Consider the following 22,329-nt stretch of genomic DNA (forward strand, 5'->3'; position numbering starts at 1 on the left):
TATAATAATATGTATGAATATAATATATAAATATATAATATAAGCATATAAATATGTTATGTATAAATATATCATATATAATATATAATGCATAAAAATTTTCTTGGCATATAAATATATAATACTATATACTAACATATGAATATATAATATATGATATTATATTATATGTCATAATATAATATCGTATATTATAGCATAATATAAATATATAAGTATAATATATAATAAATATATAATACATAAACATTTTCTTGACATGTAACTGGAGAAAAATAAAATATTAAACTTTAAAAAAGGAAGGGAGATAAGGGGAAGGAGGGAGAGAAGTATATAATATATAATAACATATATAAATATAATAATATATATAAATCTTATATAAAAATATGTCATCCCCCAATTGATAAACAGACAAAGTATATAAACAGGTAGTTTTCAGACAATGAAATCAATAGTCTTATGAAAAAATGCTCTAAATCACTATTGATCAGAGAAATGCAAATTAAAGCAACTCTGAATTACCACCTCACACCTATCAGAATGGCTAATATGAAAGGGAAAAAAGGTAAATGTTAAATGTCAGAAGGGATATGGGAAAACTGGGACACTAATGCACTGTTGGTAGTTACAAACTGATCCAACAATTACGGAGAACAATTAGGAACTATGCCTGAAGGGCTATAAAACTGTGTATACCCTTTGATCCAGCAATTCCACTGCTAGGTCTATATCCCAAAGACATACTCAAAAAAGGTAAAATGACCTATCTGTAAAAAAATATTTATAGCAGCTCTTTTTGTTGTAGCTAAGAATTGGAAGTCGAAGGAATGTCCATCAATTGGGAAATGACTAAACAAGCTGTGGTATGTGATTGTAATGAAATATTATTGTACTGTAAGAAATGACAAGCAGGATGATTTCAGAAAAACCTAGAAAGACTTACATGAACTGACGTATAATGAAGTTAACAGAACCAGGAGAACACTGTACACAGTAACAGCAATATTGCTCAGTGAACAATGTGAATGACTTAGCTATTGTAATACAATGATTCAAGACAATCCCACGGGACTAATGATAAAGCATACTATCTTCCTCCAGAGAAGATATTGATTGAATTCAGACTGAAGCATGCTATTTTTTACTTTCTTTCTTTTTTTTCCCTTTTATTCGAGTCTTCTTGTACAAAATGACTAATATGGAAATGTTTTACATAATTGCACATGTTTAAAAAAAAGACCAATGATAAAATACATATTTGCTGAGTTAAAATATTGAATTGTGTAATTTCTGCCTGGTGTATTGGAAGCCTAAGATACATCTATAGGAGAGAGAGAAAGCCATGTATCATCCCTCCCTTAACTTTGAGAAAGATGAAGTAATTTATTGGCTGATAGGGCAGCCAATAATGGGGAAAGTGTTGAATAGATCTGAACCTAGGACATGTCTGTAGGTTCCACAGTCTGGGCTCTAGGCTTTTGTGCAACAATAGGGATGCAGTGAGTTAGGGAGAATAAAATTCCTCCCTAGCTGGTATTGAAAAAACTGCAAAGCTTAAATAAAATTAGCTCATGGATATTACTATCTGTAGCACATACCCTAAGCAGCTTCCCCCCACCTCAAATACACATACCCATCAGTCTGTGTATATGTTGCACAGTTGTGACCTCTTCCCTTCAAAGATGCATACGGTATGGTGTACCTGAAAGAGCTCATTGTGTGAACAAAATCATAGAATTTACTAGAAGGGATTTTGAGATAATCTACTCTAGTCCAACCCCCTCATTTCACAGAAGAGGAAACTGAGGCCCAAGGAGCTGAAGTGACCAACCCAAGGTCACATAGCCAATAAGTGTCAGAGTCAGAATTTGATATTCACCATTCTTCTAATTGGTCTCCCTGCCTCACTTCTCTCACCCCTCTGATATATCCTACATACCACTACCAAAGTAATTTCCTTAATTGCAGACTATGTGACTCTCATACTTATCCAGTTCCAGCAGCTTCCAGAGATGACTGGCCCAAGCGCACTCAGTCAGTAAGTGGTAAACCTCAAACTTGAACCTAGATCTGCTAAGTCTTACTCCAGTGTTGTTTTTACAACATCATTCAGTCTAGTGGTGCACAAAGTTCTTATTATGATACATCAATGGTTTTGAATTATAGAATTTAGAACCACAAAGGACAGTAGAGATTGTCTAACCAAATATCTTCATTTAGTAGATAAGGAAATATAAGCAGAAAGGTCAAGTGTCCTGTTCGTGTTCATCCAGATAGTAAATGACAGATTCAAGATTCCAACCCAAGCCTACTGGCTCCAAATCCGATGTTTTCCACTGCCCTAAAATGCTTCGATGTCATTTGTAAAGGTTGCTGCTAAAAACACAGGTTCATGTAACCTAGAGTTTATGATACAGCATCAATCTCTTCACAAAAGAGTTACAAAATTTAGAGGCTATTCTCAATTATCCAGGATTTTTTTTTGCTTAGTAGTGCTTATTGAATGAATACTTGAATGTGAAAGTCAACATTCTAGTGGGATCTATTTGAACAACCTATTGATAAAAACCACCTCTCAAGTTTCCATAAAAATATGGCTGAGGGCGAGCAAAATTCATAAGGTAATCTCATATCCTCATGTTTACAATTCAACCTTCTTCCTTCCTTAACTCCACCACAAGAATTTTGGAATTAGAGCCAAGAAAAAGTGGCAAAATGAGCAGATTTGAGTGCTTTCTTTTTGCAGCCAAAAAGAAGGCAACAGCCATTGGGAAAGTGCCAAAACACCTTTATAACCTAACAACTGGAGGGAAAAATAGCTCCTGAATATTCAAGAGAGGGCTGGATATACAAAATAACTCTTTGGCAGAATAACTGCCCTTAAATGATGGAAGATGGAAGAGCATGTTTTCAAATGTACTGAAAATGCAAGTTTCCTTAAAATATATTTGGATCTGCTAAAATAAAGCTATGATTCCTTGAAACCTGACAATTTGCAGCACAATTAACTAGACTAGATATTCAGCCAGCCCATGAACTTAGACAGGAAAAAATTATATATTTATTTTCACCAACCTCTAATGGAAATTAAAATTTCTGGCCACTAACCACTATTCTGTGAATGAGTCCAAGTTGCCAAAGGGGCACAACACAGCAAAAAGGATTAAGACCCTCTGAACCAAACATTGAAATAATAACTATTGTGGGAAATAAAGGACAAAATTGACCCATGGATAATATTTGCATTTTCCCCACGTAAGGAATTTTCACTCAGATATGTGTAAGGACTTTAATTTCCAGTTCTTCTAGATATCTATGACACTTTGCTTTGTAACTGCATATTAAGACTTTGTTTTCTGGTTGTGTTTCTCTCATTTAAAAAATAAGGAAATGTTTACTTAATTTTAACTCTAGATAGTGTTTTATGGTATTTTTCCTTAGGTACTATGTACTCACTAAATTTTTATAAGCTTATTTTACTTTTAAAAGTTCCTGGATTCTTTCAAGTTCCAACTAAACCTCTTATCTTCTAGAAGACCTTTGTATATCCCTTAAAGCTAATGACTTCTGTATTGATTATCTGCAGTTTATCCTGTATGTAGCTAGTTTGTACATAATCACTTGCATGTTGTCTTCTCCATTAGACTGGGAATTCCTGAGGGTTGAACTAGTGTTTGTTGGCCTTTCTTTGTATCCTTAGTATAACAGCTGGCATATCATAGGCACTTAATAAATTCTTGACAGCTTGACTGAAGTTAATATTGTCTGTGATTCAAGAACTTTGAACAATTAGGTTTTACAATGCTTTAAGGCTTATAAACAGCTTTCCTCACCGCAACCTTGTGGAGAGGAGGTACAAGTGCCATACCAAGCACTTCCATGGATCTGTGATCCCATCAATGTGGATGTTTCCTCCAACAGCTTACAACACCTCCACTCATGTTCCTTACATCTGGACCCCATCCATGCCCTCTTCTAGATCCCCTATAAAGGATCTATGTAACATACTAGAAGCCTCTTTTTAGTTCTTTTAACATAAAGTATATACATGTACAACATAGGAAAGCAAATAAACACAATACCCTGTATCTGAAACCCAAAGACCATAGGTACAAAGGGACTCACTATTCAACAAAAATTGCCAGGGAAACTGGAAAAATCTGACAGAAATCAGGTTTAGACCAGTACCTCACACCATGTACCACAATAAATTCAAAATGGATGTATGACTTAGAATGACATCACAAACAATTTAGAGAAGCAAAAAAAGTAATTATCTTTGGACCTATGAATAACAGAACCATTAACCAAACATGAGATAGACACATGCACAGAATATGAAACTGACAGTTTTGATTATGCAAATTTTAAATGTTTTTCACAAATAAAACCAAGTAGCTGAGGTTAGATGGAAAACAATTGAGTGGGGGGAGGGAAACATTTGCTTTAAGTTTTCCAATAAAGTTCACATTTCTAAGCTAGATAAGGAACTGATTCAAATTTGTAACAATAAAGCCATTCTCCAATTGTTAAATGGTTAAACAATATTAATAGATAGCTCTTAAGGGAAGGAAACCATGTTATCAAAAACCTTTTGAAAAAAGCTCCAAAACACTAATAATCATAGAATGAACATGAAAGTAGTTCTGAATCTAATATACATCAGATTGGTAAAGCTGATTAAAAAAAAAGAAAATGATTAATGTTAAAGGGTATGTGGGAAAACAGATACTGATGAACTGTTCCTGGAGCAGTGAATTGGTCTGATCAATTTAGAGCAAGCAATTTGGAATGTGAAGTATTGGGGGATTTCCCAATATTTCTTAAACTGTGTATATCCTTGAAACCAGCAACCCTGTTCCCAATTTTATGATAACCCTAAGTGATCAAAGAGAAAATGGACCCATGTGTACAAAAATATTTATAGTATCTTTTTACTATATGCCAAGCATTGTACTAAGTCCTGATGATACAGAGAAAGGTGAAAATATGGTCTCTGTCCTCAAGAAGCTCACATTCTGGGAAGGGAGGTAACAGACAACTGCATACATACAAGATATATGCTGTGTAAATAGGAGGTAATCTTATAAGGAAGGCATTAGCAGTGCGGGGTGTGGTAGAGAGGGGATGGACCAGGAAAGGCCTCTTGCAGAAGTTCGAGAAATTTAAGGTGAGTGTTTGAAGGAAACCAGAGAAGCCAAGAGGCAGAGGTAAGGAAGGAGAGTATTCTAGGAATAAGGATCCTCAGGGAGATGGAGGGTTGTATGTGAGGATCAGCAAGGCTAGTGTCATTGTACCTCAGAGCGGGAAGAGGAGTAAAGTGCTAGAAGACTGAAAAGGTAGGAAGGGACCTGGTAGTACATGGCTTTAAAAGACAAACAAAGAGGGGCAGCTAGGCAGCGCAGTGGAGAGAGCACTGACCCTGGAGCCAGGAAGACCTGAGTTCAAATCCAGTCTCAGAGCAGACACTTGACACTTACTAGCTATGTGACACTGGGCAAGTCACTTAACCCCAGTTGACTCACCAAAAACAAAGACAAAGGATTGTATATTTGCTCCTGGAGGTAATAGGGAGCCACTAAAGTTTCCTGGGTATAGAGGTGAGGGAGTCAAATCTGAGCTTCAGGAAGATTATTTTGGCAACTGACCAGAACATATAACAGAATATGAAGAGATGAGGTAGAGAGACCATGACCAGGCTATTACAATAAACAGCTCAAGTGTGAGGTGATAATAGTCTTAATCACGGTGGCATGATTGTGAGTGAAGAAAAGGGGATGTATGTGAAAGATGTTGTGAAGATAGAAACAAAAAAAAGAACTTAACAACAGATTGGCTACCTGGGGTGAGTACAAGTTAGGAGTCAAAAATAATAATGTGGGAGCAGCTAGGTGGCGCAGTGGATAGAGCACCAGCCCTGAAATCAGAAGTACCTGAGTTCAAATCCCACCTCAGACACATAACACAGAAACTACACAGAAAGTCACCTGTTGCCACATAAAGAAAAACATTCTCAGCAGCAGAGCCACCTTGTATATACTTACCTTTCACTGTCAAGAGGATGTAAACAGTATCTCCTTTGATAAAATCTCTGCTTTGCAGCCATTTGTGTGTTATGTAGGTACTGGGTCCATATCCCTGACCTCTGCTATATAATGTCCCATTAGGGAAAGTTGCCATCACGGCTACTTTGGAGGGCTTGTCCCAAAAAAAGACTTCATTATCGCTATCTGAAAAAGCCATTCATATTTCTGGGTCATGTCCAATAAGGTCAGATTTTTTGAGGTTAGAAAAACACAAACAATGGTACAATAATGTAAGCATAAAGTTATAAAGTAACTAGATGGTGCTTCTGGCCTGTTATACTTTCTCTGCCAGATCAGTGGAGCTTGTTACCAACACATTTGATGCTGGAGGAATATATAGTAGATAGAACTGGTCTGTTCTATAGGTTGAGCTGATGATCACTGGAGAGTGGTGTAACTGGAAAGTGATGCAATGTAATTTGGCCAGAATTGTACAGAGAACGCTTTCCTTTATGCCATATGTTCTGACCCCAAGATGACTTCTTTTAGTTACTCAGTACTACTCAAAATTCGTTGAGGAAATTGCAAAGGAATCAATACAGACTCCATGAAAGACAGTTCTATTCCATCCTCTGTGGCTCTAAAGATAGGACCTATATGTAGAAGTATGAATATATGTGTGTATGTGTGTGTGTACACACATATATAATATATACATACATATTTATATACATATACATATGTGTATATATATATAAACATATACACACACAGCTAATCTTTGTGGTAGCAAAGAATTAGAAATTGAGGGGATGCCCATAATTTGGGAACAGCTGAACAAGTTGTGGTACATGACTGTCATGGAATACCATTGTGTTATAAGAAATAATGAGCAGGACGGTTTCAGATAAACCTCGAAGGATTTATATGAACTCATGCAAAGCAAAGTGAGCAGAATAAGGAGCATACTGTACATAGTAACAGGAATATTGTATAATGATCAACTGTAATTGACAGCCATTCTCAGCAATCCAAGAAAACTCTGAAGGAGTTATGATGAAAAATGCTATCCACCTCCAGAGAAAGAACTGATGGAGTCTGAGTACAGGTTGAAGTATAATTTTTTTCACTTTTTCTATTTTTCTTGCCATTTTTTATAATACATTTAATATGGAAATGTGTTTTGCATGATTTCACATGTATAATTGATATCACATTTCTTGCCTTCTCAATGGGTGGGGAAGGGGGGGAGGGATAGAGAGAATTCAGAACTCGAAAAATTTTAGATATTTAAAAAAAACAATTTAAAAAAAATTTTTAAAGAAAATTAAAAAAACGAATTCTGGCATTCAGGATTACAAAAATAATAAAAGCTGTTCTCTTCTATTCAAGAACTGAATTACAAAACTATAATATCCAACCCTCATGTAACCAAGGTAGTTAGTTCACAATAAGAGTAGACAGGAAAGTTAAGTAACCAAGGAACAGGAATGAGACATAAATTAGAGGTTGAGAATGAGTTGAGAGTAGTAATTACCCTTTGAATCAGCCATATTTCTCATGTGGCCACCCTTCTCATTCTAGGTTTCTTTACTGAAACTTTTACTGCTCATCATTCTTGACACTCGCCTCCCCACAACTATTGCAATACTCCCTCACAAGCTCCCCTGCTCCAACGACTCTGGGATCTTGTACTAAATCTATTAGTGGTCCCTATTAACTGACCAGCAACTTAGTGGCATTTTCATTCTTTCACCCCCCCCTTTTCTTCTTTTCCTTCCCTCCCCCACCTTCCCATTGAAATTAATATATTGTGTTAGCAATAAAGAAAAAAAAAATCACAAACCAATTGTCTTGAATGGATCTATAGTCACACTCCTCTCGTTGGACATGCGCCAACGAATATCAGGATTTTGATCCAATAGCATCATTGTGGCTTGTTGCCATGCACATGGCCACTGTAATTGTTCATCATTGGCTCCAGAGATCAGGGAGAAATATATCCCTACCTTAGTCTGATCACTTATATCTAACTGAACTTGAAAGGCATAGCCTTTGTCAGAATAAAATGGAGGGCTATAGATAACTCCCCTTGATTTGCGTGAAATTGCTTATCCTCCAGACATGATGAGGGCACCAAGTTTCTGAAAGGTTAATGTCGTCAATGGAGATACCACCACCTGATGAGCCAATACCTCGAGTTCCTTCAAATACCACCCTGAATATGTTGGTAGCTGCCAATGGTACACAATAGAGTTGCCAGTTCCCAGGGGGTACATCTGTAATAGAAGAGAACTGTTCGCTTTTTAAAGTCAGTCAATTACTGAGTCATGTACTAATGAATAACAATAGTTCCTCACCTCCAAGACTAAACAAGTCAATAATGTTCTATGCCATGGTTCCATCCATTCACCAATTCAAACATTTTACTTCCAAATATTCATGCAAGATCACATGACCTGAAAGAATGCTTAAGCACATTTCTAGTAACCTATGAAATTGTCTATACTTTTCTAGGTTTAAAGGGCTGAGCAAACAGCCATATTCAACTATAAAGTTTTATATCTGTCCTGTTCACAAGAATGTAAGAATCAATTTGCATGCCAGTAGTGTTCTATGTCATGGTTTTATCCAGTCTAATTCAAATGTTTTACTTCCAAATATTCATGTCAAGTCACATGAGCTGACAGAATGCTTGAGCACATAGTAATCTATGAAGTTGCCTAAACATTTCTGGGATTATAGAGCTAAATAAGAAGCCGCATTCAGCAATCAAGTGTTACTTCTGTCCTGCTTACAAGAACATATGAACTGGTTGTAAAAATTATTTCCCAGTTTTCTGCTTCCTTCCTAATCTTGGATGCATTGGCTTTGTTTGTACAAAAACTTTTCAATTTAATGTAATCAAAATTATTCATTTTGCATTTCATAATGTTCTCTTGTTTGGTCATAAATCCCTCACTTCTCCATAGATCAACTAGAGTCTCTGATAAAGGCCTCATTTCTAAAATATATAGAGAACTGAGTCAAATTTATAAGAGTTCAAGTCATTCCCCAATTGATAAATAGTCAAAGGACATGAACAGGCAGTTTTCAGAGGAAGAAACTCTATCTATAATCATATGAAAAAATGTTGTAAATCACTATTGATTAGAGAAATGCAAATCAAAATGATTCTGAGGTACTACATTACACCTATCAGATTGGCTAACATGACAAAACAGGACAATGATAAATGTTGGAGAAGATGTGGGAAAATTGGAACACTAATGCATTGTTGGTGGAGTTGTGAAATGATCCAACCATTTTGGAGAGCAATTAGGAACTATGCCCAAAGGGCCATAAAATTGTGCATACACTTTGACCCAGCAATACCACTTCTAGGTCTATATCCCAAGAAGACCATAAAAAAGGGAAAAGGACCCACATGTACCAAAAAAAAATACTTATAGCAGCTCTTTTTGTGGTGGCAAAGAATTGGAAATTGAGGGGATGCCCATCAATTGCGGAATGGCTGAACAAGTTGTGGTATATGAATGTAATGAAATACTACTGTACTATAAGAAATGATGAGCAGGCAGACTTCAAAAAAACTTGGAAAGACTTACATGAACTGATGAAAAGTGAAATGAGCAAAACCAGGAGAACATTGTACATAGTAACAGCCACATTGTGCAATGACTGACTTTGATAGACTTTGCTCTTCACAGCAATGCAAGAATCTAAGACAACTCCAGAAGACTTATGATGGAAAATGCTATCCACATCTAGAGAAAGAACTATGGAGTCTGAATGCAGATGGAAGCATGTTATTTGCTCTCCTTTTCCTTCGTTGTTTTGTTTTATTGCTTCATTCTCTTGTTTCCTTCCATTACTTCTAATTGTTTTCCCATCATGACTAATGGGAAAATATGTTCAATATGAATATGTAAGTAGAGCCTATATCAGATTGCATGCCATCTTGGGATGGGGAGAAGAGTAGGAGGGGTAACAAATTTAAAATTCAAAATCTTATGGAAGTGAATATTGAAAACTAAAAATAAATTAATTATAAAAAAAGAATGCAAGGACTAAAATTATTAATAGCTAGAATTTATATAGTGCTTTAAGGTTTGCAAAGCACTTTACAAATAGCTCATTTGATCCTCCCAATAACACAAAAGTTGGCTGCCCATTCCCCAATGATAACACACATAATACTACCAATCCTTAGAAAGTTTACTTCCTGAAATCTTGCTCCCCAGAAACTCTCCCCAATATTTTGATATTTGGGGAATTTATCTGGCCTATTAGAACAGGAAAAGGGGGAGCAAGCATTTATTAAGCATCTACTATGTTCCCTGGGAGGTAGGTATTATTATTATTCTCATTTTCCAGATGAAGAAACTGAAGCAGATAGAGTTTAAATGACTAGCCCAGGTCAAACAGGTACCAAGAGTCTGAAACTAGATTTGAACTCAGGTCTTTGAAATAATACACTGAGTCAGAACAATGGCCTTTGTCTGATATTCACATCAAAGATGGTTTTGAAGGAATGTACCAATAGGATCAGAGAGTTATAACTAGAAAGGACTGTATAGGCAACTCACTCATTTTATACATGCAAAAGTTAAGACTCACAGGGGTTAAGTGGCTTACCCTATCAGTTAGTAAGTGGCAGTGCCAAAATTTACACCCAGGTCCTTGGATCCCTAATCTATCACACTTTCTGCTTTACCATGATATTTATTTTTCTTCTACAACATCATCTTCTAAGTCTAGGGATAAAAGCAGAATATTCCTAGATCTCTTTTTAAGGTACTATCATGTCCTAAACATTCCATGAGTCTATTTATATTTTGGACCTGTCTAAGAATTTTAAGATCCTATTAACCTGAAAATCCTACAGATGTATGAGCTCCCTGGAAACAAATTTGGCAAAGTTAGTACCAGTTCCCCAGTAATAATACATAGATTGTTACTGATCCTTAGAAAAATTACTTCCTAAAATCTTGCCCTCTAACAACTCTCCCTAATGCCTTGATATCTGGGGAATTTATCTAACCTATTGGCAAACAGAAAGGAGGAACAAGCCTTTATTAAGCATTTAATATATGTTCTGTGAGGTAGATGTTCTTATCTTCATTTTTACAGCTGAAAAAATTAAGGCATATGGAGGTTAAGAGACTTGCCCAGGGTCACTCACAGGATCTAGGGTTGGATTTGAACTCATCTGCAGTCTCAGTGCTCCATCAACTGCTCCACCTCTCACTCTATGTATATGAAGGTAGCTATCTCAATATAGAATTGTAAACTTAAAATGAGAAAGGAGATGACAGATCTTCTAGACCAATCCCTTTCTAAATCATTCATTCTAGCTGCAACATCCCCAAAAGTGGTCATCTGCTTCAAGATCTTCAGTGACAGGGCACTTAACTATTTGCACCCTTTCCCCAAGGCAGTCTAATCTATTTTTTTATTTCCCCAATTGTCAAAAAATGTTTCCTTTGGCTCCTCATAAAACCAGTCCTTCCTTGTTAATGTACTATGGCCATCTCTCATGGATACCAACACACATTGTGCCCTCTTGGGAGAAAAAAGCATTGTGCGATAAAGGAAGGAAGCTTTTGATATGTTGCGAAAAGGGAAACAAAGAGCTACAGAAGGTCTCAGATCAAACTCAAGCTTAGTTTCCCTGAAAATGAAACCTCATACCTTTCACTTCATCCACTAGAGTAAGAAAGGTTTTATGAAGGGCTGTGATATATTCTCTGATGTATCTTGAGCTTAACATCATTATTACTGCTGATGTAGTAATAAAACTGCAAGCATTGAAACACTCTCTTGGGGTAAAATAATCGGCTTTCCAGGATTGCCTTTCCCCCCTCATTCACAGAGCTGCTGTTGAAGTGCATAAAGAAACAGGAACCTGGGAGAAAACAGAGAAGAGACTTGAAGACCCTAGCTCCAAAGGGAAAATTTCAAGGATAGGTAGGGTACTTAATTTTAATACATGAAGCCATCATAAATTCAGGATTTTTTTTTCACTTCTTACAACCTAAACTACAGAGTCAGGACCTGACTTTATATGCTAAACAAAATATTAGTCAATTGGCCACATATGTATAAAAAACACACATTTACAATAGCAAAACACTATGCTTTTACATGGCTCCAGGTCTAATCACATTTGGCAAGAGGGGAAACTGAGGCACAGGACTATTTTTTTTTTTAAAAAACACTATTATGTCATTTCAAATATCATTTCAAACCCTGCCAAGGCAGCCAGGGAGAATAGGGTATGTTCTTGGGTATGTGATAAATATTTAACAACTGGATTTCTGTGGAGGAAAAAAACTGTATGCATGACAGATTTTTAAATTTAATCTATATGATCATTTTCTCCATCATTTTCTTAAGTCTAGAAATTCAACAAAACAAACAAAAAAAATCAGGCTCTGATTGGAATGTTTGTTGATTTCTGAAGCTTGAATGTTCACACTGAAAATTTGGCTCCAGGTAGGAGATCCTTCCAAATCTGCACATGTATTCCTCTCATAGAAGAAAAAGAGGTGCTCTATGGAATGTGCCTCTAAGGACAACACCATCAGGAACAGGAGAAAGGAAGAAGGGAGACCAAACAAGGAGAGGAACTTATTACACCAGTTAACAAGTAGTTTCCACCCAACCATTCTGGAGAACAATTTGGAAATATGCCCAAAGGGCTATAAAAATGTGCACGTTCTTTGACCCAGCAATACCATTTCTAGGTCTATATCCCAAAAAGATCATAAAAATGGGGAAAGGACCAACATGTACAAAAATATTTATAGCAGCTCTTTTTGTGGTGGCAAAGAATTGGAAATTAAGGGGATGCCCATCAATTGGGGAATGGCTGAACAAGTTGTGGTATATGAATGTAATGGAATACTATTGTACTATAAGAAATGATGAGCAGACAGTCTTCAGAAAAAGCTGCAAAGACGTATATAGACTGATGCTGAGTGAAGTGAGTAGAACCAGGAGAACATTGTACATAGTAGCAGCCATGTTGTGTAATGACTGACTTTGATAGACTTTGCTCTTCTTAACAATGCAAGGATATAAGGCAGCTCCAAAAGTCTCATGATGGAAAATTTTATCCACATCCAAACAAAACACTATGGTGTTTGAATGCAAATCAAAACATACTATTTACCATTTTTTTCTTCTGTTTTGCTTTGTTTCCTCTTTATTGTGGTTCCTCCTTTTGGTTCTAATTCTCCCTTACAACATCACTAATTTGAAAATATGTTTAATAGGAATGTATATGTATAGCCTATATCAGATTGTGCGCTGTCTTGGGGAGGGAGGTACAAAGGGAGAGGGAGAAAAATTTAAAACTCAGAAGCTTATAAGTGATTGTTGATAAATCAAAACAAATTAATAAAAATTTAAAAAAAAACAATTAGTTTCCACAACTGCATATACTATGGTTAATTCAAGCCAAGGATTTGAATATTCTCTCAGGAAATGTAAATGCACCACAGTTCTGAGGACTATAGAAATAGTGATAGTGAAGAAAATAAGGCCCTTTGTTAGTCTGTCCTGATTGGCACTCTTCTGAATTCTTGTGTCCTACTAGCTAATCCTGATGATAAAAATAATAAAAGCTAAGATTTATATCATGCTTTCTGTGATCTGTGCACTGAGCTAAGAACTTTACAACTCTCTGACTTGGTCCTCACAGCAACCCTGGGAGGCAGGTGCTATTTTCATCTTTATTTTACAAATGAGCAATCCAAGGCAAACAGCGATTAAGTAACTTGCTCAGTGCCACATAGTTAGTAAGTATCTGAGGCCAGACTTGAACTAAGGTCTCCCTGACTCCAGGCCAAGTGCTCCATCCAGTGTGCCACCTGGTTGAGATGACTGTATATTTGAAGGAATAAGAAAAGAGGACACCAAAAAACTTAGTGATTTAGAGCTGAAAAGTACCTTACACGCCATCCAGACCAGGCCCTTCATTTTACATATGGAAAATGAGGCATAGCAGGATTAAGAGAATTCCCAAAGACCTAGGTCCTCTAACTTCAGATAAGCATCCCCATACACCATCTTGCCCCCTTGAGTTCTACTTTCAGGTGCCAATGGAAAAATGTGGGATGGGGCACCTTTATGAATCATTGCTCCACGCTCAGGGACATGCCTGCCTCAGTTTTCCTAGTGAATCATCCAGTCCAGAAGGGTCCAAATTGTATGAATCATTCATCTTTTCTGAGCCTCCGTTTTCTTATTTGTAAAAATCCTCAGATTTATAAAACTGTAAAACTTGGGCTAGAGGCACTCGAAGTTTATTTCTGCTCTGATACGCCATCACTCTGATTCTACTTACTCAGCCTTCTGAGTAAAATTTGCTGCAGGTAGATCATGGGGCTGGTCAGAGTGGGTTATCTGCTTCTTAATTAGCTACTTAGGAGCTGCTTTGTAAGTTTTTGCTCAACACCAGTGGCGTGATTCAAGGCGTTCAAAGTGTTCAAAGCAAACACTAAGATGTAATGAAATATGGTCCCTCCCTCTGGAAGTCCATATTTTATGGAAAAGGCAATGTATTTGTAGAAAAAAATTTAGCAAATTATCTCTGATTTCAAGTAATAATAATTCCAAAGCACAAGGAAAAGAAAAACAAAAACCCTAAGTTCAGAGACTTGCTTCCGTCTGCCCCTCTATTTTTTAACCTTCCCGTTTCCCCCTCCCTGAGAACACAGGAGCAATTTGCTCTTTCACCTATCATATTCTCCCCCAACTACCCAATGATCATGTCCTGAGAAGTTCAAGAAAGGGAGCTCCGAAGGCCCTCTCATTAGACTCCAGACACCTTATGAAGAAGTGATTATTAATAACTTTGTGATGGAAAGAGCATTGTCTCAGCAGCCAGAGGACATGGATTTAGATCCCACCTCTGACACTGCCCCTGTGACCCGAGTAATCACTTATTTCCCCTGCCCCACAGTTTACTCAACTGAACAAGATGGCTCCTGAGACCCCTAGAGTCTTAGGATTCTGTCATTCTCAGTGTCCTGACCTGACCATTAGAACTAGTGTAGCACCTTAAGTTTTATCATCTGCTTTTACCAGATGTGTGGGACTAGCAATGAGTTGTTTTAAGTGATGTTAGACCAAAACCAAATTGCAAAGGGAAATGTGCAACAGTTAGAATAAATGAAATGTCATCTGCCAAGGTTTTACCCTTTCTTTGTTCACCTGAGAAGATCAGATTTTTTCAAAATACAACATACAGTTTTATCTCACTCACACACATAAACACACACACTGTACACATAGGAACACAATTGCTGAAGAAATCTCTCTTCAGGTTGGAAGCCTAGGATCTAAACTATAAACCAAAGATCTGCGTCTGGAAGGGACCTCTGAGGTCACTGAATCCAACCCTTTCATTTACAAATAAGAAAACAGATTCAAAGAAGTGATTTATAGGTAATAAAATCACAGGTAGGATTCAAACCCAGAGTCCCACTATGCCGGAATACCTGTCCTTTCCATCTCACCACTGTCCAAACTCAGTGAGATGTTGCAGTTGCAAGTTGCAAGAAGGTAAGGGAGAAGACCTTAATCATTTTAATTTGCTGCAACAAGTCAAATTCCAAAACTGCTCTTAATATGAATTTAAAACTTGATAATAGGCCTAGTAGGACTCATAGAGCTTACAAATAAGACCCCATTCTGTCTTTAGACAACATTTAGCTTCTTCCATTAGAGCACCAGCTTGGTGCAGGAGATAAACTTCATAGACTGGGAATCAAAAAGAGTTGGGTTCCCATCAGGCCTCTGGCACTGGCTACTTGTGTGACCCTGGACATGTCACTTAAACCCTGTGAACATTAATTTCCTCATCTGTAAAATGAAGAGGTTAGATTAGATGCCCTCTAAGGTCCCTAGCAGCTCTAAATCTATAGTCCTAGGGCATAACTAAGCTAAAGATAAATGCTAAGAGGTCTGCTGAAGAAAGCAAAATATGCAAGAGCCAACTCTGGTTGTTACCTTTGCACTTGTCCAGGCTTGACTGATCAGTGTCAGGCCTACCAGGCACCTGGGAAACCCTCTGCCAGTCACCATTATCTTCTGAGCCTTGAATCATGCCGCAGATATTTTCCAGTTCAAAATCACATGAATCCACAAAGGTTATGGAAGAAGCTACAGAAGGCAAAAATCATTGAGTGCTTCTCTAGTCAGGAGGTAACCTGTTTTTAGTTCAATGAACAATTGAGTTGAGTAATAAGGAAGGCATTGAGGGGGAAATGGAAACCAGCAAGTCTTGGGCAGTAAGTTGAGTGCCCTGAGGAGCTCTGATTAATGCCAGCTCACATAGCCATAATAGAAAGGAACCCAGAAGCTTGGTAAAGCTGCCCTAATTTGGAAATGTTATTAAGGGATATGTTGAATCAATGCCTATTTCTCCTATCTTCCTCAAATTACTGAGCTGCCTGAGCAATAGTCCAGCTTCCTCCACCCTTTTCCTCCATCTTCTAACCTTCAATCTTCCATCCATTCCTCCTTAGGAATATGTGTATTTCATTGTCCTCCAGGTACTGTCTGAAAACTGTTTTCACTATGTCAAATACACCTATTTCTGGTTCTGTAGCAGTCCTTCCAAAACCTCTCTGGTAGATAAATCTTGGTGCCAAATTGACATTTCCAAGGGCAAATGTAAATCTATACCCCACAATGGATCAAATATGTTTCCAATCAAAAAGATCTATTTAGAAGAAAAATACCACTGAGTCTTCCTTGTAGCCACTTAGTGACTAGAGGGCTAGTTTGGAAATCAGGAATATATATGGTCAATTCCAATTCTGACACATAAGACTTGTGTTAGTCAGTCAGTCAGTCCACCAATATCGATTGCTATAAAGCCATGCTAGGCACTAGGAACACAAAGAAAGGAAAAAAAACAAAAATTCCCTATCTCAAGTCTAATGAGAGTTACTCTAGGCAAATAATTTTGCCTCTCAGTACCCCATGGCAGCACTCTAAGACTATAAATTGTAGAAGGAGGCATTGAGCTACGTTGGCAGGGAGAATTTTCTCACTAGGAGGGATCCTATTAAAGCTCATTCCAATAATCATGGTCCAATAATAGCTCACGGTTATGTGGTGATTTATAGTTTACACAGCATTCTTCAGAATAAATCTGTGAGCATGCTGGTAAAAAATATCACCTCCAATGTATAGCAGAGAAAACTGAGTTAAGTGACTTACCACAAGTGACATGGCTAATAAATGCAGAGCCACATCCTAACTTTCAGTTTTCTGATTTCCAACCCACTGCTCCAGACTGCCTGCCTACAGCACCATGTTGCAACAATACAGATTTAATTCTAAATCTTCTTCCCTCATTTTTCATTACGACTAAATTTTTTCCTAATTGCAAGAACCAAACAGATTGAAACTTTTCACCACAGAACAGGAGGAAACAGCCATGGTTCCCTAGAGGCCAGGTACGTACAGCGGTTGTAGCATCGATTCAGTCTTTCAATGTCATAATCGCTGAAATCTACGCGTTGTCCAATCACATCCATGACGCCAGGGTTTCTTGTTATAATTGTTGGTTCTGTTCCCCTTTGGAAAGCATTTTTGCTGTAGTGTGTCAAAGATGTGTAGTCATAGGGAACATTCAGGGATTCTATTAGCTTGTCACTAAAAGATAGGAAATTTAACTCTCTGCCTAAAATAAATATGATAAATTATATCAATGATATAAAATTAAAAGTATGAATAATATTAAATTTTACGTGCTTAATGTTTATGAACCTTAGGTTACCTTATAACAAATACAAAGTAGTTGTGAATAATGTTTTCTTTCATTGTTCTATTTTGTGTTCACGTCTAGTTTCATCAGTGTGAAGGGCTCCCAGTGAGGAAATTTCTCCCACTAGTGCAGATCAGCAACTTAGTTCTAACTTATGGTCTTGGAGAATTACTTGGGAACACTGAGAGGCTAAATGATGAGCCCTTGGTCATGCCATTAGTAGGGTTTGGAGGCAGGTCTTGAATTCAGGTCTTCCTGACTCTCAGGCCTATACTCTATCCATTATGCCATGTTGTATGGTACTAAATGACACAATGTTTCCATGTGTGGCATGCACATACTTCATATGCAATACAACATAAATGTATTTTGCTTGACTATAATTATTTTGTTACCAAAGTAGGGATTTTCTTGGTGCTCCTATAGGGCAGGAGTTGTCATTTGTTTTCTTTGCTTTCCCAGTGCCTGGTACATAGTAGGTGCTTAATAAATGTTTTTTGACTGCCGGAGTGTTGTGGGAGAGTAATGGGAATTCTAAGGGGGTAGTGATAGTGAGGCAGAAGAAAAAAGAAAATAAAGAAAAGAACATTGATTAAATATTTTTTAAATACTCAGGAGAGAATAAAGGAAATTCAGAAAAGGAAATAGACAAAAATGGCAGTGTTGTTACTACCACATTAAATAGCATGCATATTTTTAAAAAAACAAGCTTTACATGGCAGGTTCATGGTTTCATATGAAACCAGGTTCATTCATTTTATGTCCTTTGAATATGGAAATTATTATGTTTGTTGATGACAGTCAAGTTCATAATAAAACTTTAAAAATAAAAATACATGATATGAATATATTCTGGGACTAAAGAACTGACATCTCTATTGTGCTTTACAATTATAGTGCACTTTCAATACAATATTTCATTTGATCCTTAATGTATCAGTGGCATACAGAGTACAATACATACTGCCTGAATGATCTTCAATGGGTTGGACTAGATGGTCACTGATGTTCACTTCAAACCCTCCAATTCTGTGGTCTCCAACAGCTGTGATCTCTTACAGATGTTTAACTTTACTTAGCTTTAGTGTCCTCGTTCATGAAAAGGGCATATGTATTATACTTAAATAATAATATTATTATTATGCTGGACTATCCATTGGAATATTATTATTAGCTGGAATTAAAACCTAAATACTTTGATTTCTAAACCAATGCTCTTTCCATTCTATCCCTACTACTCTCAGGTCATTTCTAGCTCTGAAGTTTTATGATTCTATTATACCCATATACTTTCTGCCATGGTTCCAAAATGGATTGGGTCCTGGTGTTGGGACTAGGAAACCCTAGATTTAAGTCCTACCATTGACATGAGCTAATTATGTAATAATGGACAAGTCACTTAAACTCTCAATGCTTCCAGGCAACTCTCTAAGATAATAAGTTTTAGACAAGTTGTTGATCTGCACCAGTAGATGGATTTCCCCCAATGATGAAATCATAGCTCCTGACTCCCCTCCCCACCTAAAAGGAACTTATTATTTTATGAAAAGCCTAGGATTGTGGTATCAGGAGCACATGTTGACTTTCATCAAGCTTCAAGTCTTAAGCATCCTCGTCTAGCTCCTAAAAGAAAGTTGCATTGTGTCAGTACCATAAGTCATTGAATGACAGCAAAGTTACTTTAAACCCAAAGATATTCAGGAATGAAGGTGAATCAGCCCTAGAAGTGGTGACACAAAGGTCCATCCATGGATATTGTAATAGCTCAGTCCCCTCTTTCCCAGTTAGCACCAATCTAGTGAAAGGAAGTTCTGGCAGAGAGGTACCAATAAGAGATGGTAGCAGAAGTGGAGTTCTTGGAACATAGTGCTGAAAGATGGAAAGGGAACTACTGAAATACAGAAAGTAAAATATACTGGAAAATCATATTGAAAAAGTTAAGATGATTGGCAGGTAAAAATGGATGGGTACAAGGAGGTAATGATGGGATATGTAGCACAGAGAAGATTATGAAAGGAAGGAGCATCAGAAAGGAATGACAGAGTCAGGAGAATTTTACAGTGAAATAACACTTTCTGAAATATGATTTATACAGATATATTTACTTCAATGATTCAATAAAGTTTCATCACTTTAGGTTCTCCCTCCACCACCATAGAGTTCAACCCCACAAGTATCTGAGCAAATTGTCTTAATGAGTGGCTATAGTTGGAAAATTCATCTCCAAGGGTGTGACCCTCTGGTGACACTTAGCTCAGATACTCCATAAGTAACCTACACTCATTGCCAGGACCCTACTCAAGAATTGTCTACCTTGAAGTAAAGCCAAGATGGTAGAGTAGAGGGAGAATTTCAGTCAAACTCTTCCAACCTTCCCCTCCAAACAACTTTAAAACAGGACATCAAATTGAATCCTGAAGCAGCATAACCAACAAAAGGTCAAAGTGAGACATTTTCCCAGTTCAGGACATCATAGGAGGTCAGAAGGAGAGGTCTGTGGCACTGTGGTAGGGACTTGTTGCTAATGTAATGGGGTGGCAACACCATCTGTTGACCTTGGAGGCAGCAGCAGTTATGGCAAAAGCAGGAGCAGGAGCTCTCATTACCTGGAAAATGGTAAAGGGACCGGACACCTGCTAAGAAAGATATTTCAGGGGACTCCCTTGTGGACACTGGGTACAGGACATGGCACCATTTGCAAGCTTTAAAGCCCATGACCCAATTCCAGGTCATAGTTACAAGGCAGAGAGGAGTACTTGTGGTTGCAAAAGAGCAGGAGCCCAAATTCCAGGTAGCAGTTATAGGGCAGAAGAGCAGGGGTCTAGTTCATGGTCATAATTTGGGACAGAGAAGAGCCGCTAATGCCTATTATCAAAAGGGAGCAGGTGTCTTTCCTGGATAGGGGCTAGAACCCAGACCAGAAGAGAAGTGACCACACATCTTGGATCAACCACCTTGGAAGTGCTTAAAAGTTATAGACCCCCAGAACTAGTTGTGAAAATAGAAGGGGAAAAAAGCCTAATGATTGGGACAGCAACCCCACCCCAGAGGTAAACAGAGTTAAGGTTGGAAAAATAAGGAAACAACAACAGCAAAAGAACCTGAAAATAACAATCTACTATGTTGAAAGGGAAGTTCAAGACAGAAAATCTGAAGAAGACAATAACATGAAAATATCTACAAGCAAAGTCTCAAAGAAAAATGCAGATTGGACAAAAACCCAACAAGACCTCATAGAAGAGTGAAAGAAAGATTTTACAAGAGCAAAAAATGACTTTTAAAAGCAAAAAAAAGAAGAAAATGGGAAAAGAAATGGGAGTAATATGAGAAAATATGAAAGGAAATTAACAGCTTGGTAAAAGAGGCACAAAAATCTCGCTAAAGAAAATAATTTCTTAAAGAATGGAATTGGACAAATGGGAAAAGAGATTTTTTTTAAAAAGCTTCACTGAAGAAAATAATTCCTTAAGAATTAGAATTGGTCAAGTGGAAGCTAATGACTCCATGTGACATCAAGAAACAATTAAAAAAGTAAAAGAAATGAAAAAAATCAATCAGAAAAGCAACTGACCAAAAAATAGATTGAGGAGAGATAGTTTAAAAATTATTGGACCACCTCAAACTCATAATCAAAAAGAGACACTAGTCACCATATTTAAAGAAACTAAAGAGCAAAACCTCTAGATCTAGAATTGTAGGGAATATCTATATATCTAGAACTGTAGGGAAAAATAAAAATTAAAGGAAGCCATTGATAAACTCCTGATAGAGATCCCAAAATGAAAACTCTCAGGAATATCATAATAAATTCCAGAACTCCCAAGTCAAAGAGAACGTACCACAAGCAGAAAGAAAAAAAAAACTATTCAAATGTCATAGGGCCAGAGCAGGATCAGAAAAGATTTAGCAATTACCACAATAAAGGAGTGGAGGGTTTCAAATATGATTATTGGGAGGCAAAGGAGCTGGGATTACAACTAAGAATAGCCACTCAAAGGAAAGTGGAAAAATTGGGACTCTAATACACTGTTTGTGGAATTGTGAACAGGTTCAATGAGTCTGGTAAACAATTTGGAACTACACCCAAAAAGCAATATAATTATGCATTCCCTTGGAAATAGCAATACCTATGCTACATTTGTATCCCAAAGAGATCAAAGAAGGAAAAGGATCTGTATGTACAAAAATATTTATAGAAGCTCTTTTTGTGACGGCAAAGAATTGGAAATTGAGGGGATGCCCATCATTTGGAGAATGGCTAATGAAGTTATGTTTTATGATTGTGATAGAATACTATTGTGTTCTGAGAAATGATGAACAGGAAGCATTCAGAAAAAGTTGGGAAGACTTATATGAACTGATACAAAGTGAAATAAGCAGAATCAGGAGAACATTGTACACAGTAATAGCAATATTGTACACTAATGAAGTGTGAACATCTATTTTCAGCAATACAATAATCCAAGACAACTCCAAAAGGACTTGTGATGGAAAACGCTAGCAAACTCCCAA

At 37.1% G+C, this 22,329-nt stretch overlaps 1 protein-coding gene across 1 annotated transcript in view; it reads right to left on the bottom strand.

Annotated features, from left to right (window-relative positions):
• Positions 1-22,329, bottom strand: part of LOC144456568 (meprin A subunit beta-like) — an 82,624-nt gene that overhangs the window by 34,231 nt on the left and 26,064 nt on the right. Inside the window, 7 exon segments of the mRNA XM_078151784.1 lie at positions 6,048-6,233; positions 7,876-8,114; positions 8,116-8,308; positions 11,724-11,788; positions 11,790-11,937; positions 16,050-16,202; positions 17,515-17,733. Of these exon segments, the coding sequence (XP_078007910.1) occupies positions 6,048-6,233; positions 7,876-8,114; positions 8,116-8,308; positions 11,724-11,788; positions 11,790-11,937; positions 16,050-16,202; positions 17,515-17,733 (1,203 nt within the window).

This window comes from Phascolarctos cinereus, unplaced genomic scaffold (assembly GCF_003287225.1).
Source record: "Phascolarctos cinereus isolate Bilbo 61053 unplaced genomic scaffold, phaCin_HiC Scaffold_4;HRSCAF=312, whole genome shotgun sequence".
Classification (NCBI taxonomy): domain Eukaryota; kingdom Metazoa; phylum Chordata; class Mammalia; order Diprotodontia; family Phascolarctidae; genus Phascolarctos; species Phascolarctos cinereus.